This window comes from Pezoporus flaviventris, unplaced genomic scaffold (genome assembly GCF_033815535.1).
Source record: "Pezoporus flaviventris isolate CSIRO_AGI_PZ_B2104156 unplaced genomic scaffold, CSIRO_AGI_Pfla_v1 ptg000002l, whole genome shotgun sequence".
In the NCBI taxonomy this organism is placed as follows: domain Eukaryota; kingdom Metazoa; phylum Chordata; class Aves; order Psittaciformes; family Psittacidae; genus Pezoporus; species Pezoporus flaviventris.
The window spans coordinates 83,367,139-83,384,252 of NW_026892550.1; the positions used below are offsets into that span (position 1 = coordinate 83,367,139).

At 39.0% G+C, this 17,114-nt stretch overlaps 1 protein-coding gene across 12 annotated transcripts in view; it reads right to left on the reverse strand.

The window, feature by feature from the left end:
* Window positions 1–17,114, reverse strand: part of WNK1 (WNK lysine deficient protein kinase 1) — a 105,551-nt gene that overhangs the window by 39,023 nt on the left and 49,414 nt on the right. For 10 of the 12 annotated variants that reach the window (XM_061444778.1, XM_061444777.1, XM_061444774.1 and 7 more), the window contains 5 exons: window positions 7,170–7,258; window positions 5,494–5,713; window positions 4,946–5,282; window positions 3,665–3,852; window positions 338–595 (listed from right to left, as the gene is read on the reverse strand). In XM_061444778.1, the coding sequence (XP_061300762.1) occupies window positions 338–595; window positions 3,665–3,852; window positions 4,946–5,282; window positions 5,494–5,713; window positions 7,170–7,258 (1,092 nt within the window). The remainder of the gene's footprint in view (window positions 1–337; window positions 596–3,664; window positions 3,853–4,945; window positions 5,283–5,493; window positions 5,714–7,169; window positions 7,259–17,114) is intronic. The other 2 variants (XM_061444779.1, XM_061444776.1) reach the window with 1 other exon arrangement.

Sequence of the window (17,114 nt, forward strand, 5' to 3'; positions counted from 1 at the left end):
TAAAAGGTGGGTTTTTTTGTGTGGAGCTTAGTTAACATTCAATGCTTGCTTAGAAGTTGGAAAATAAAAAGCTTGTCTTCCATCTCAGGCCTTCCCTTCACCTTCTGTGGTACAACTGGGTAATTTACATTTATATTATCTTACCAAAAAAAATGGTCAGCCACTGTTATGTTTAAGTGCACTGCTTCCCAGAAAAAAAGTAATCAACACTGCAGCAGCACACTATAAGGAATTAGGAGTCAACTCCTTATTTTCTCATTTTAAAAATGCCCAAAGCCCAGGATGTATTTAATGATAACTTATCTTACTGTGCCAGGAGGCAAATGGTAACACATACAGGACTGACAGAGAGGGAGGGCAGACTGGAGCGTCGATGCTTGCGTGGAGAGGCAGAGTGCATGGGCAGGACACTTTCCAAGGCTTTAGAAAGCTTTTCTGCAAAGGTTTCTTCAGGGACAGTCCGAAGGTAGAAAGGAGAAAGAGGTGCAGACAGCGCTGGTGGTGGGGTGCAAGGAGCACTGAGAGGGATGCAGGACATAGAGGGAAGAGCAGGAAGGTGGGGGACACAAACTGACATGCTACGACCACGTTGAGGCTAAAGAAGGAAAACAAAAGTTAAGAATTGATACATCAAAAGAAAAATGAGTAACAAAACCAGCGAAATCTACAATGAGGTAGAAAAGAAATGCAGACACACAATGAGAGGCCCAATACTGACTAATATGTGTGCAAGAAGATATGAAAATGCTGAATGAGTGCCAGCACACGCTGGGAACACGCTATGCGCACCTCTGAGGACCCAAGCTTGCCTTAGGTTACTGAACAGTGTGGGAAGTTCCCTAATACCCTAACAAGAAGCATGTGGAAGGCAGAACAGACATAAGGGAGTATCTGCTCTAGGGCCACTGATGCAGCCCATACTGTGTGTACTCACAGCATCTGGTAGCCTAACAAATAAAAAACTCCCCTAAACAGATACTGATGAGCTTTCCAACATTCATTCTTAGTTTAGTGAATGGATGTGTGTTCACACAGATCAACTCACCCAGCCTGTCTGCTTGGGCACCTCCCTGCCTGAATCAAGTGGACTAAATGCATGCAGCTGGCTCTACATTAAATGAAGCATTACCACAAAAATTTAAACAGTACACATTCTACAAGATGAGTTGTGGAAAAAAGTTGGTTTAATGTGTGGAAAATTCAGTAAAATTAGTCTTAGACAAGCATTTTCCAGACACTGGGCCAATAAAAGCATCAGGATTTTGTAATCTTGCCACAATCCAGAAGGCCATAGGTCAAAATATAACCAAATTGGAAGAATCACAATTAGGTTTTGGAGTGGGGTTTGGGGGTTTTATTTTTGCTATTGCTTTTTCAGTGTGGTGTGTTATGTTGTGGTTTTTTTAAGTGAATAGAAAGATGTTGTTTTAAAGAGGCAGTCTTCAACTGCAAGTTTTCCTTCTCTAAAAGTATATGTCTTTTGTGGACATAATCCACAATTTCTTAACATAACTGCAATCAAATTCAGACCGCCAGGGGAAGAAAAGCCTCAAGATATCCAGTGGAGATCCATTTGGATGTGAGAAATCTTGCTAGACAACTCAAAACTTTGTGAAAGAGGCATAAGGGAGCTAAAAGGGTTAAATAAATATTTACCCATAATCTTTTCTCAGTTCCAAGGCAGGACTAGTTTTATATGCTATCCCTGATTCTAATTTCTCTAAACTGTTCAGAAACATCTCCAGTGATGGAGACTGTAGTACATAACTGTCCTTGCTAGTTAGGAAAAAAAAAAAACACACCTTCCCAAGCAGTAATTCCATGTTGCAATTTAGGCTTATTATTTCTTATTCTATCTGACAACAGTGTTAGATAGCCTCCTCCTGTTTTACAGCCTTTACGGTTTTCTATCTCCTCAAGCTCATCTTTGATAGGCTTAGCTTAACTATTTCAGTCTTCCCACATGACCCATGTTTTCTGTATTTCTGATGGTTTTTTTTGTCACCCTCTTCTGAATTCTGGAATTCACCCTAAAATTTGTTCAAGCACGGTGTCTAGGGCAGACTTACAAATGGGCAAAAGCAGAACTACTTCATATAACATGATGTTTGACTTTTCCACAACAACATGATGTTTTTGACCATGTCCATCTTGTGGTCCAATGCAATCTGACTTCGTTTTTTGTCCTTGCAGAAATGCTGCCTAGTCAGCTGTTGCTCATCCTTTACTTGTCTAGCTGATTATTCCTGTTTAAACATGAACCTTGTGCTTGTCCTGATTGAACTACATTCTTTTTCTTTTTAAGGCCATTTTGCCAGTTGTCAATATCCTTTTGATTTGTCATTCTGTCTTCCCAATAAACTGTTAGTAGTTCCTGTAGTATTCTACTCCATGGTACCACTGTTGTCACCATAGACCATGAGCACATTTGAGCAGTGAACTAAGCTTGACTAATTCTGTCATATGCTCTCAAAAGATTACGGTCTTTCAACCTGGAAGCAAGCCGTCCCAAGATGAATGGCTTCTGGTCCTATATATGCCCACATCAAAATACAGCTTACTCAGAACAACAGCTTATTCAGAGGAATTAAAAACTCATTTGATCAAGGACTAGCAGTACCACACACTTCAGGTTAAGTGCCTTTGAAAAAGTTTGAGATGCTTTGCTTGTGAGTGAAACCAGCATGTTTTCCAAAATGCTAGGAACACCACTGATTCTGTAATAAAGCCTAAAAACACATCCACCAAGAAAGAAAAAAGAAGTGAAGACCTTCAGTCTTAAGCGTCTCATCTTTTCCCTTATGGTATGACTACATTATACCATAATGACTCTGCCTCAGGCTTAGATTTTTATTTGTGTAAAAAACAAGTGATGAGGGAACCACTGACAACAACATAACAGCAGCAGAAGTTCTACTCCAGAGTTAGAATAGATTTCTGCGTACCTCTCATACTCAGATCTAAAAACATACCAAGGAAAAACACATACCAAAATAAAAGGGCAACACAAATGAACATAGTAGGAAAAGTATTTGTGCCCAGTGCAGTCTTTCCAGGGAAAAGGAATACACATGGCAACTGATGAGCAAATCAACACAAGCTAGAAATAAAACTGGGAACAAGGGTGCAGGGTCTTTTCAGTCTGGAGTTCTCACATGCAGCATTCTATAATAGTTAAAAATCTTACCTGCAGAATCTGTAATCAAAGCCTCACAGAACACACACAGCAATTTCATACTTATACAGTAGCTCAAATTATTCTAATCCCTTCTTTAAAACCAAACCAACAACTTGATCCCTGGCAACCTCATATACACATACACCACACCACCTTCCCAAGTCAGATTAAATGCTTACTCTCATGAGAGTCCTGTCCTGAGGATGTTATTTTCATCCATAAAAAAAATTCTAACCCACCAGTCTGCTTTAGCGCCCTTAAGATTAAATAAAAGCCTTAAAAACAAATATGCCCTTGCACTTTCCCCTCCCCTAGACTCAGTCACCTTGCAAAAATAGTCCCCTTACTACTCCCATGAAGAATTTGCATCACATGCAAAACAAAATACACATGGAAGACTGCCTGGCAGATTTTCCTCTCACCTTTCATGAGAAATACAAAATCAAGTACTTCCATGCATTTGCAATACTGTAAGTTCTTGCTTACCACTGCAGGTGGCTGATATCCTCCATGCTGTTGTGACTGCACTTGGCCAACTGAAGCTGCGTATCCCTGGGCTGCAGCTGTAGAGATTGACTGGTCATGCTGGGAGCCATACGATACAGTCTGTTGACTGCTCACACATGATTCGGTATAAACAGATGACCCCTGGCCACTGTCAACTGTCCCATCAGCTGCAGAAGTTAAAGATAAAATCCTGCATTTCAAGAACTGCAGTCTGGATTCACAACTCTAAAGACATTATGATCAATTAAGTATGAGATTGATGTTTCTGCCATGTCATGTGGACCTTATCAGCATTTTACCTCTTGTGATAGTTAAGCTGATTAAAAATTGTATTTGTCTTCCTCAGTACCGTAATTCCTTACCAATATGCCTTCTTCTAGCCTCTGAAAGTATCAGTAATATCAGGAGTTCTTTGGGAAGATACTTATTAGTAAACTATGCTTCCTATAAAAAGCTAGATTAGAAATAGAAACTTAAGTTCCACATTGTTATTAATGATCTGGGATGGCGGGGGGGAGATTATTTTTATTAAGTTTTACAGACACATAGAAGAGGTGTGTTGTGCTGGCTGGCAGATGCACCTGAGGTAGGCACAGTAGTGAATTTAAGATCCCTATTACCTCAAGAGCAGACAGTATTTTGCTTTCTGAACTCACCATTCTAATAGGCAAATTCTCATCTGCCATCATTATTCAAATACCGATTCAAATGCGGGAATGGCAGAAGGGTAAAGTTACGAGTGCTAATTCAATTTTTCACATGTAGTATGTAAAAGAGAAAATAAAACTTTTTGCGGAAAGCAAATTCCGAGCTGAACTGCTTGTACATTAGCCTCATTTCCACCTTAAACATAACAATGTTTCAAGTGTTTCTAACAGCTCTAACTACACTGGTGCAAGCCTATACAGCCTTTTGCAGGGCCAGAATATGCTGTAACTTACAGGAGGACAGCCAAAACGAGGACTATATTCCTGCTTCAGATGCCCCAGTTTTTTTAGTGTATTAACTTAAAAGGAAGCAAAAATGATTTTTTGCTAACACGCTGTATTGTGAATTCTGCCAAGACTTAGCTCAGCTAAGGCACAGGAATGCATCTTACTTTGCTGTGCTTTTTAGTGGGCTAATGTTCTTCAGCAGACAGCAGTGGCAGACAGCAGCACCTTAAGATATTTACTGCTATACCCACCAAAAGTTTAAAACTCTAAGGAGGGGAACTGTGTAAGTGCAAAAGTTCCTAAATAAACCAACTAACACACTTACAAAGAATAGATATACTGGGTTGCTGGAACTGCAGTTGTTGGTGTTGATCAGCTTCTGGCTCTTCAGGCTCCACTTGTGTAGAAACTGATGCTGAAGTAGTGGGGACAGGAGTAGTACCAGTGACAGATAAGGGATGCTTTGACCCTGCATGGGAAGCACTTGATGGTTGCTGTTGCTCCAGCTGCTGCTTCTGACTACCTTCTTCCTGAAGTTTCTTCTCCTGTTCTTCTCGCACCAACTGACGCTGCTCTCGCTTTCGTTTAATCAAAGATACCCTGTCCTTGATAGCTTTCGCCATTGTCTTGTGATCCCCTTCACAGACATAGCCAGATTCCACCTGAAGAGGATATATTCACAGAATTCAGACTGTCATTGACAGCCACTGTTGTCATGCTGCAGTATAAGCTACCACTCTCTGGCCCTAACTTCTCATTCACAAACTTCTGCAGCCGTTTTATTTGTAGATGGTAACAATAGCAAATGCAGAGACAGACTGCATTTCACTGTCAGAGAACACCAGTACTTCCAATAAGACCACCGACACTTACCATTTCCTGTGCTACATCCTCTGGGACATCTCTCTCCAAGTCAAAGGAAAACTCTATTGCCTCATTATCTTTGTATTTGCCCTTGAGTTTTTTGATGTCTTCAATTCGCAGCCAGAGTTTGATGGCAATTTTTTCTCCATCATCTTCCTCTGCTAGTTCTACCCGTACTCCAGTCTCTTCTTGGAAGAAAGCATGATTCAAAAGGTCCTTAATAGCATACCTAGTACATTGGGAAAGAATGTAGAAAGCACACAGTTATTAGTTATCACAAAATACTAGGAATATCCTTGTCTGATGATCTGAACTTTTTACATTTCATGCTTTTCCCATTGATTACTTGACAGACCATCATTCAGATTTCAATTTAAAAGCATGATGGAGAAACAAAGTGTATCAATGTACAACAACGATGTACACAAAGAACAAATCACACACTGTTCAACAGAAGTACCAACAGACTTAAGCCAACTGAAAAGGATATATATTAACTAAAATATTAAGAAACCTTGAAGAAACAGTTTAGTTTTACTGTATAGGCTGGGTTGGACAGAGCCTTGGGCAACATGGTTTAGTGGAGGTGTCCCTGCCCATGGCAGGGGGGTTGGAACTTGATGATTTTAAGGTCTTTTTTCAAACCCAAACCATTCTATGACTCTAACATTAAGATCCAACACACAACTCTTAGTCCCCAAATCAGTACAGTAACCCAAGTATGTATTTCAGTCTATGTCAAGATCTTATCAAAACCCTCATGTAGTAAATTAAGCACTAAACAAGAACCACATGGTTCCTTTTGTATTTTATACTACTTCAAACCACTTCATCTTTGTCCTGAAAGTACAAGAGACCTATGCTCATATATGCACAGCATTAACAGCAGTAGCCTAAAAGTTAACCACTTGAACTAAATGGCAAGAAATAAGTAATGCACAGCCACAAAATTTAGTTGAAATGGGAAAAAACTGCTTAAGAAAAAGAACAAATTAAAAATACACAGCAATGCCATCAGATGTAAAACTCCAGGAATTAATAGGAAGAGCTGAATAAACACCCATGAACTGATAAAACAAGCTCAGAACAGAATAGTAGGGTCTAGGGAAGGGCAGAAGGCTGAAACACTCTTAAATCAGACATTCAGTAAGCAACAACTATGTAAAAGCAGAAAACAAACCCCGCAAATAAACCATCGAAAGTAGTTACAGATTTCCTGTAAGGGTGTAAGTTAACCACTTCAAGTACAAGTCATCTTGCAGAAAGCGTGGATGAAAATCAGCAGCAGGAATTTGAAAAATACAACGTAATCAGACACAAAATGCTAACAAAATCAAAGGGAAAGGAAAAATGAAGGATTACAGAGTAACAATACAAATACCTGGGAATGCAGAAGAATTGCCCTCTGCTGTTTTACTGTCTAGGTCAAAGTTTTAATAATAGCACAATAATTTCCGAATAAACTGACATGGATGGCTACTATAGCATTTGTACTGTTCCTGAGACTGTTAATTCTCTAAAACAATAATTGAATAAGAACCTACCAAAGGATAGAAGCTGCAGAAGTAATACTGGCTTTCCAACTTTCATCAGAACAGACATAACCACAGGAAGTAACTGGATCTAGTGTCATCACTGATAAAGGACTCAGCAGTAATACCTCTTTCTGTAAATAAAGTACTTACCTTTCACCTTTGTTCTGCCGAATGCATCCCTCGATAATCTCCTTCACTTCAGGGATTGCTACTTTATCAAAGCTGGCTGGCTTGACACCCTGGAATACACAAGTAACAAGAAACTTGAAGTCTTGCTTGATTCAAGTTTTGATTATGTTTACAGACCAACTATTTTTAGTCAATAGGTAACTGTCCTGAATTCCCCACTAGCACAATTTATAGAGAAATCTGACCCAAATCTTACCGTTCACCTGTTTGTTAGTGGTTTTTGCAAATGCTCTCCCACCCCATTTTCTCAGCTACACTTCCCTAACAGAAGGCCTTGGCAGCTAGGTTCTCAGTTCTCATAATAGAAAATGGAAATTAAAAACTTTTCTGTATCTTAGCTCTCCCCAGGCAACTGACTCTACCCAAACCACAATCCTGAATCCCTTCTGTTGTGCGTTCAGGAAAATGAGCTTAGCCATACAGACATTTACAAAAGTCCTTCCATAAGGGCACATTCCAATCCCTTCTGCAACACATACTAGAACCTCTGCAGGAGAGCAAACCAAGCTTTTAAGTACAATCATCTACTCAAATCAGTAAAGCAAACAGGCCATGAGATATGACCATCTGGGAATTCTGCAAAACGCTGCAGGCAGACAGCCAAGCTTCATCACTTTACCATGGCCAGAAGCTTTATTTTTGGGGGAACTGTCCATAACAGCAAAATTTGGCACTCAATTTTATTCGATTCAGCTTCAAACCTCCAAGACAGCACAATGAGAGAAAATGGAGACATCCTGTTCAACTTGTTATATGAAGAGCCACCATTTTCAAGCCAAATGATCCTGAAATCATACACTTGATACGTCTGAACTTGTGTCACTGGTAAATCATAACTACACAAAAAAAGTGAAAATCGTAGAGTCTGAAGTACAGAAATAAATGCAGTAGTAGTAAAAGCATCATAATTCGTGTCCTAACCGGAAAGTACTTCTCCCAATACCCTAAAGAGTACTGCTGTCCACCAAATGGGGACATCAAGACATGAACATTTCCCCTTCCTCTATTGTCAGCAGGAAACAAGTCTTGAAATGGAAAGGTTTGAGTCTCTGAACCAGACCCTTTGCAACCACAGACCTTCATTTAACTGAACATGAAGACTTAATGAATTCTAATAATTTCCATCTACACTTAGATATTTTTCCCCCACGTTGGTCAGACATGGCAGTATATTTGAGTTCATATGTTCGCTACCTAAAATATTCTCTACCACAGTCTCCCAGGAGAGGGCACAGTCAACATCAACTTTAACAGATGCAAACTGAAGACTGGGGAGAAGCACAAGAGTCCAGTCTTTCAGTGGGCAACACTGCTATTTGTCACTGCTTTACATAGGTGTGGTATCTGAAGTTTTTAAAAGGAAAAAAAAAAAAAATCCACTATAGAAAGACACAGTTTTTCACTTGACAAAAACTTTCTGTTACAAGAACATTCTGATTATCTGTTTCTTTGCTCTACAATTTGCTCTTAAGAAATTCTAACAATTGAAATTCACAGAAGAGTATACTGTGACTAGTTTAAGTCCCGAAACATGATCTGTCAGCGAACACTGGCTTAATGCTTTTCAAAGCTTCACTGAACATTAAGATTTTTGGAGATCAATGCCTCAGCTGATAAGACACCAAACCGAAGTTTGGAATGGGTAAATTTAATATTGTAACCAGGTCATATCACAATTCTCCAGCTTCCTAGTAGGACACAGCAGAGATTTATAAAAGTAGTTTCAGTGTTTACTACTGGCATCAAGCACCTGTTCATGTGTGGCTCTGCTCGCATAACAGACTTTGCAAAGACACCCACTTTTAATTATGATCAAGCTTAAAATGGTCCCAGGAGTTCAGGCTCATATGTAGAGACTGATGTTTCTATACTTAATTAAATGCTCTCCTATATATACATACATATACATATGTAACTTATGCAACAATTATTCAGCTGCATACTCTATATATTTGTATCTGAATTTGCTATGTTTAACTCATCTAGCTCTCCTAAATAGCTCGAGTCCCCCACAGAGCAGCAGCCTGCATGTATGTTCATTTACACTGTGCCAGCAGAAGGAAGGTGTCACATCTGTGACAATCTTATTTCAGAAAATCTAAAAGCTAAACTAAGACAGCTGTATAGCAAAATATTAACATAAAGGCAGAACATGAATTACCTTGTTAACTCTTTCACCAAGTACTCTGTTCTTGTGCAAAGGCTAAGAACGGATTTTAAAATCCGTGATTTAGTCTGCTATTCTGTATTTCTCCATTCTGAAAGAAATACTAAAATCTTCAAGTCCTTCCAAGAGGGTCATTTTACAATAACCCACTTTGTGAATTCCAAACCAGGAGTTCAAAGAGACACTCCCACCAGCCTCTTCCAGCATAGTTTCTTTATTCCTAACTGTTGCTCAGAAAACCTGGGAGAACCTCACACGAGGGCCTAAAACCAACAGAGGATTCTGTGTTAAAACAGCTACCTATTTCTCAGTTTGTTGCACAGCCCATGAGAAGGGTTGCATAAGCCTGGTCTACAAGTGCTGGCCAAGTGCCCCCTACACTGAAGTTCAGGGCACTTAAGTACCATCAGCCTTTAAAATTGCTTTTTTGTTTCCTCCTCCAAGCACTAGGGAAAGTGTCATACTATTTTACAAAACAAGACAGAGGATACTAGGAATAAAGATCAATAAACACTGAACCCTTTTCTACCCAGAGCTGCCTATACACCTTAATCTGCCATCACAGAGAAACCAAAGGCAGGCCAGGCCCTGCAATTCACATAACCTTGATGTGTCCTTAAGAGCACATGAGCTATGCAGCCAAGCATACCTTTACTAGTTTCTGAACCCAAAGGCACCCAAGCATGTGCTAAGCCATTTCGTATTTCCAAATTTTCACCATACTTATGGCAAGATGGTCACATTCATACAGGTCTCTCCTGGTCCTCAAACTCCTTAGAAGAATCACAACTCAAATCTTTGAATCTACTACTCTTATTCCCCAGTGGCAGTTTAATAAGAACACCCCAATCCCACTAGCATTTTTTCTGAGTTTGGTCAAGAAATAAAAAGAAGAGCTCTTGCGGGGAAAAAAAGTGGAGATAGGTGTAACATAAAAAGTCGTCATTTTCTCAAGCTACCACCTAAAACAGCATGAAGCAGCAATGCTGCTGTAAGCAACAGCCTCCTTTTCCCCATCTCCCATTCCCACACCTGTGTCATTTCCTCCTTTTTACCAGCATACACATTTATAGAGCTGCAAAATCAACCAGATCTCTGTGTTTATCAAACTTGAAACAAATACAATCCAAAAAGCCTGCAGCCATTTCCAGTGAGGTGAAGCTCCCCAGTATGTTTCCCTACACGGTTGCACTAGCTCTAAGCCTTACAGAAGGAAAGTGATAGTGCATTAACTAACAAGGTCAGGACTGCTTCTTTTGAAAGTAATGCCAACTTAAAATAAAACCTACTAAATACTAACATTTTGAGAGCAACTCTAATATATGGGCATATATGTAGATAGCACAAAGCCCAAATGATGCAAAACTAAATAGCTGTCTTGCAGTCTTCATATTAAGCTTAAGAAAATATTTCACATTTCATTTATCTTAGATGTGGCAGTTTGTCATTTTATCAGATTTTCATGAGGTGAGAAAAGTATGTTCCAAATTTCATATTAACACGGGGTTTTGATCCATTAAATGTAAGTTAGGTACTCTTAAAAAAACCACTAGATTTTCAAGGTATTTTAAACACCAAAGTATAAGCTACTTGGAACTATTTATTTTTGCCTAGAGAGATTGAGTATTCTGCATTAGTTAGTTCACCAGATTGCTGTGTCAGAGGTTTAGCACCTCATTCTAATGGTGCAAGAGATACTGAAAATATAATTTACTTCATAAGAGAAGGTGCAATCAGTGCTGCTTAACTTTTACACCAAACCAAAACTGAGACAGAGGAAGCATTACATAATCTCAGCAATCCTACATTTATAAAAATCATTCATTCTGAACACCACCACAGGTGGAAAACAGCAAAAGCAGTAAGTGTTCCAGCCTTACTGGTTGGGATTTTAACCTACATTTCAAAAATTACAGGGACTAAAATACAGTCAAGTTTAAAAGCCGAAGACTCAAGCAATGCATAAGTAAAGCAGTTCAGCAGATGTCAAGAATACTGACTGACCCCCAAAGTCCTTTCCTGTGGCTACACACACTTCACAGAGCTGAAATTCTTACTTACCTCTTTAGTGCAATCCTTGTGAGAACAGCAACAGTGGGAATTAACAATTACAAATACAGGACAAATCTCTCTTCTTGTAAAATCCATCAGGAAAAGAGAGACACACACACCAAAGAGTGAGTTAGGTGCTAGTTTCCGATGGGAATTTACTAGGCTGTGGACTTAACGCACAGCGGAAGGAAAGCAGACATCTAAGCTAGAAGGAAGCATTGTTATCTGTTTGACACCTCTTGAACCTTTCCAAGTCCAGTACATGAGGCTGCAGAGATCTGAGCTTAATGTTTGCTTTTACCACTTGAATACTGAATAGAAAGAATCAATATAAGCAAGAGGTAAGAGTGTTCTTTTCTGCCTGCCCAGCTAGCTGTACGAAGGAGGAAGAAGAGGCAATGCAGGGATCCTTTACTTCCCGTATGTCCCGCCCCCTGCTCTGCCTATTCTCCACCCATGTTTTCTGCAGCACTTTAAGGCTGCATGAAGGATCACCACCAGTTCACTCTTGCTGTAGCAGAAATACACTTGTAAATAGAGGGGAACAACAGGTCAGTCAGTGTGTTGTTCCATGCCAAGGTTGCTGACACTAGCTTTTGTACAGGGGGATGAAGGCAGCTTCTGTTTCTCCTCTTCTTTCCACAGAGCTAAGGAAGTACACATATAGCTGACTACAATTTAATCCTAACAAAACACAAGTTAACACTAGGATAATATAATAAATTCCACCTCCCTCCTTCCTACAATCACATTCTGCTACGATTGGCAACATCATCTGGTTTCCTTTTACTGGGTGCTTAATGTAAGGAAATAGGGATTTAAAGGTGATTTTCAAGTGGTTGGACAAAGTTAGAGAGCCTCACTGTTGCTTGTTTTATGCCACATGCACACAAATAATCCACAGACCTGCATCTTCTAATACCTCTTGCTAGACTCCAAACCTAAACCTGAAGTCTAACATATTTTTTATGCCCCCTGATACCTAGTTTCAAACAGCCATCACAAAACTTGTTTACTACAGAAATAAGCTTTGCACTGCTTCAGGGCTTTTGGATTTTGTTTGGAAGGGCATAAGGAGCAATACTAAGAAAGATCATGTACACCATTATAAAGTGTGAAGTGAGCAAATGAATTTTGACCAACTAGTGATAATAAACTGTGATAAAATTCAATTTCAAGTTATCAAGATCATTTTTCACCCCAGAATAGCACACTTAGTTCCTCAAGTATACCACAATTATACCACTGTTATACCATACGACAGCAGTGTTGCAAAAGCAACACTTTCAGATCCTTTACTGGATATGCTAGAAATCCTCTCTGCCACCTGCTGTGGAACTTTAAAGGGGTCAAGGGAAAAGGAGCCATTAAAGATCATGCTATGCTGCCTGGTCTTCCAGATGCTTGGCTAGGTATTTTATACACACACACACCCCCCACACCCCCCCAAATCAAGTAACTGTTGATTATAATTTCAATTTTAGCAGTGCTTACTGGTATCATGAATAAAGTCTGTTGGAATTTCGCTTGCGATTTTTTTTGTTGTTACAGTCACACTCAAACCACACAGACACACTGCAGTCAAGAAAATCTACTTCAGTGGAATAGAAGTCCCATATTTTGCACACCTAATTAAGGCCACACTTTTCTGGGGTACACTGCACGACCTGCAAAGAACATTAAGTGATTCAGCTTTTAACAAGCACAGCGTCTACCTGTTCCAGTCTAACCACAATTCTCACTTGGCTTTTTTCAAAGGTTCTGCAACTGCAGAGCTTGAAAGGAATTCTGCTGTAACTGATTAATCTTCTCAAACAAAATGTTCTAACATTGCAGTCCAGAGGCTAATAGAATCAGTAGCAAAGTCAAGTCACACAACAAAGTAATTAAAGTCTCTGTATTTTCTTTTTCCTAGGTTGTTACCATGCTAGTTTGAGCCAGTCCCAGGCTGCCACAAACCATTAATTCCAGGAATTTAGACAGAGCATATGATTCCAGTGGAAAAGAAGCCAATGATCCTACCTCCTTCCGCATAGTCCCAAAGAAGCCCCCAGGCAACGGAATATATAGCAGTTAAATTGGTTTACCCCATGATCTTCTAAATTCCACCACCTGCTATTAGTTACTCACCCAGCCCTCAAGACCTGCATGTTTAACCATTTCACTACCTTTTCCATCTCTAACCCTTCATCTTAATCCTGCTTTCTGTTCTAGAATCAATCTTTCAGATTTAGTTATTTCCTTATTTCATACAGGGTACACCTATAACTCTTTGACAATTCTCATCTCAGTCCAGTCAAATACCTATTGTGAAAAGGAAGACTTTAGCTTAAGAATTACTCAGTTCAAAAGTGTTATGGGTTGCCTGCAGATGGATTTTATTGGTCTTGTTAAAAACAAGCTAGAGTAGTTGAGACTGCAGGGAAAAAGATTTGAAACAATGCAACACAATTTAACAGAACTGAAAGTTTAGCTTATCTGATTTCAGTTTTCATAGCAATTAATTCTGGACAATTGATAATTCTGCCAAGAATTAAATCTGTAAATCCTGCAGAATAAACTCTGAACCAGATCACTATCCTAACAGAGTAAATAGCACTACTGCAATACAAGCAGTAGGAGCCGATGAAAGTTTCCAGTGAGCTAGAGTTAGTTCATGGGGCCCTATTTAGATTAGCAGGAGCCTAGTTCTCTTCTCATCACAGTCAACAATTGCACATTTTGAGCCTAAATACCTTTTTAACTTGACTGATAGACTATCATCCAGCTCAGAATTCATCTCTTGGCTATTTGAGAGCTCTATGTCACTGAAATAGCTTAAACAGTTGGTCTTCACCCTCTGTGATGCAGGTGTGTAAGTAATCTAAATCCTATGATTCTCCAATTTCCCCAGACCAGCTGTCTTCATGACTTGCAGCAGATAACCATGTATGCCCAGATTTCACAAACACATTGTGAAGACAATAGAGATGCTGTAGCATTTATACAGGCCTGCTTGCTGACTTGTCACAATTCAGAAACTCTTTTCCTCCCCAATCTACCACCTACTCTCAAAACAGTTTCTGAGGCATTAAAAGAGGACAGTCACAACAGTGAAAAAAAAACTCCACAAACATACATTATTAAAGTTGCTATACACTCAAGGTATACTTGTATTTTGATTGACACACCCACATTAACTGCTTGTTCCTAAAGTTTATGAGGTTACTTAGAAGAAGCACCTAGTCATTTGTACGTGATGATCTTTGGTGACAAGTATAAAATAAAGTCCTTATTTGACCAGCCATTACTGCTTGCTATCACCTCCACATGTGTATTCTACAACTGAACTTCAAGGCCAGGAACCACAGGACACTGCCACTAGCTGCTTACCCAACTTCTTTAACAGTATCACGACTTATTTTTACTCAAAGCCAGAGAATTTACAGCATTAAAAGCCTTACAAGAGCAATAGAGTAGGCTGCAGTTCTCTTGTTTCCACACAGTTAAGTTTGAACATGAACTAGTTGTAACTCTTCCTAGAAATCACTGAGATCCTCTCCAGCACTCTCAAGTAAAAAGAACACTGCATTTGCTGGTAATACTGAAACTTCTGCTATGCACTACTGCTGAATATACACCGTAACTTAACAACTACCCCATTGACTAATTATCCAGCCCAGCACACAAGGCATTTTAAGTGGTTACTTCAGCCACTGTACTTCTCCAAGTAAATAAAAATATCAACCTATTTCTGAAGTCCTAAGAATCTGAAGCTCTTATGACTAGTTAAGCAGATGGTTTTAGTTAAAAAGTAGATTAAGTAATCACAGCACCTACTGTAACTGCAGCAATTCTAATGACTTGAAGAAATTACTTAAATCCTAGAAGAGGAAGTTTTGTAACTGCAAGGTAGGACCCAGTTCCTTAGTGTATACCTGGCAAACAAAAAGGATACTGGTGCATGTAATAATGAAAAGGGCCTTGTTTAGAAACACACAGTATGAAGATAGAAATTCTTCTGAAACAGGAGTAAGTCTGACTGGACAAGTGGACTGAGCACTGACTTTTCAGTTTTTACTCTTGCACAAGAGCATGAAGAAAATATCAGTTTAATCTACCATACACAGTTCTCTACCCTCACACTTAGGAACAGGGTTGCCTCCTTCATCATCCAAACAAGAATATGCAGTGGTGAACATCTTGAGCTAGCTGAATGTCCCTTTGCTTTACTGGGACATCAGCTTGGAAATGGCTTTCAAAAAAGCAAATGAAAAAAACAGACATGCCTAGATACACATTTCAGTGCTATACACTTAGAAACGCCACAGTGATTCAATATTAGAACTGTCATTTTCAATATGGAAAATACTTTTTTTAAAAAAAATCAAATTATATTAGTTACATTCTCTGCTTTAATGAGCTACCATTCTGATAGAAAAACATCATCTAGTACTAATTTTTAAATTTAAGCACAGCAATAGTAATTCAAAAGCCACAGATTAGCTCCAGTGGACTTTGAACTGCGTTAAAAAGAATAATCCAACATGGGCCATAAAACACATTTGGTACAAGAGCTAGCCATTAGAAAAAGATACCCACTCAAATGCCTAGGATAATGTTGCAAACACTGAAAACAGTCCACAATTCAGACAATGCACCAAAAGTCATCATTCTTTCATTTTATGGCTTATTCTAATAGGAGTGAAGAACTTCTATTTTGTACCAAAAAAATTCCACAGCTTCAGAGGGTGGTCCTAAGAAGTATCCCTGCCATACAGAGAACTTTTTGATGATGGTAATGGGCGGTAAAGTAGAAATATGTATCTCAAAAGAAGTTTACCTTAAAATAAAGTCACAAGCTTATAGTGTTAGAAAGCTTCTAAATATTTACATTATACAGAAGCAACAGCCTTTTTTCTCTTTAGGATAAAAATATTGTGCACAATAAGCAACAGAGTTTCTTATCTATATATTTTAGCCTGTTGTGCCTCTCTATTTTGGGGAAACGATCTGCAAAATCACGTTCAACTTTGGTAACCTTCACTCTTCTAATACAGGAACAAAACAAAGCATTCAAACAGGCACGCATACCCCCACTGTCACTGCCTGCTCTGGCAGCAGCTCTGAGTAACCTGGAGGCAACTATAAAAAGTTTATAATAAAATTTGGTGGAGTTCTGGCCTATGAATCACATCATAACCTCAAAATAACTTATTACTCAACATCCCTGTAAGCTTCCACAGGACCAAAACTTTCCTGGACTTACCCCATTCTTACCCCTGCACAACCATAGCAGTACAGTTGGCAGCACAAGGAACAGTAGCCCATGCCTTCTTAATGTCAGTATTTTTGACTAGTAGCACTATACTGTCAAATAACAATGAACTATCAGTCTCCTCACAGGAATGCTTCAGTCATTTTAAAAACACTTCCTATTCCTAAAAAGAGCTACTTTCAGAGCTAAATAGATGTGATTATAGGACAGTATTAAATATTAGTATCACACTTTTAAGAGGTCTGATCCTTAACAGGTAACAAACTTTTAAAGTTTTTAAAAATATATTGTTTACTCTGTGTTCTGTGAACATATTTAGGCTTCTAAAAACACATTCTGACACTCTGCAATACACCAAATTTCAGAACTTGGTTTTATGCAAGTCAGCTGAAGTTCACACCACTCTCTGTCTTTTAATTCCCAATCATTT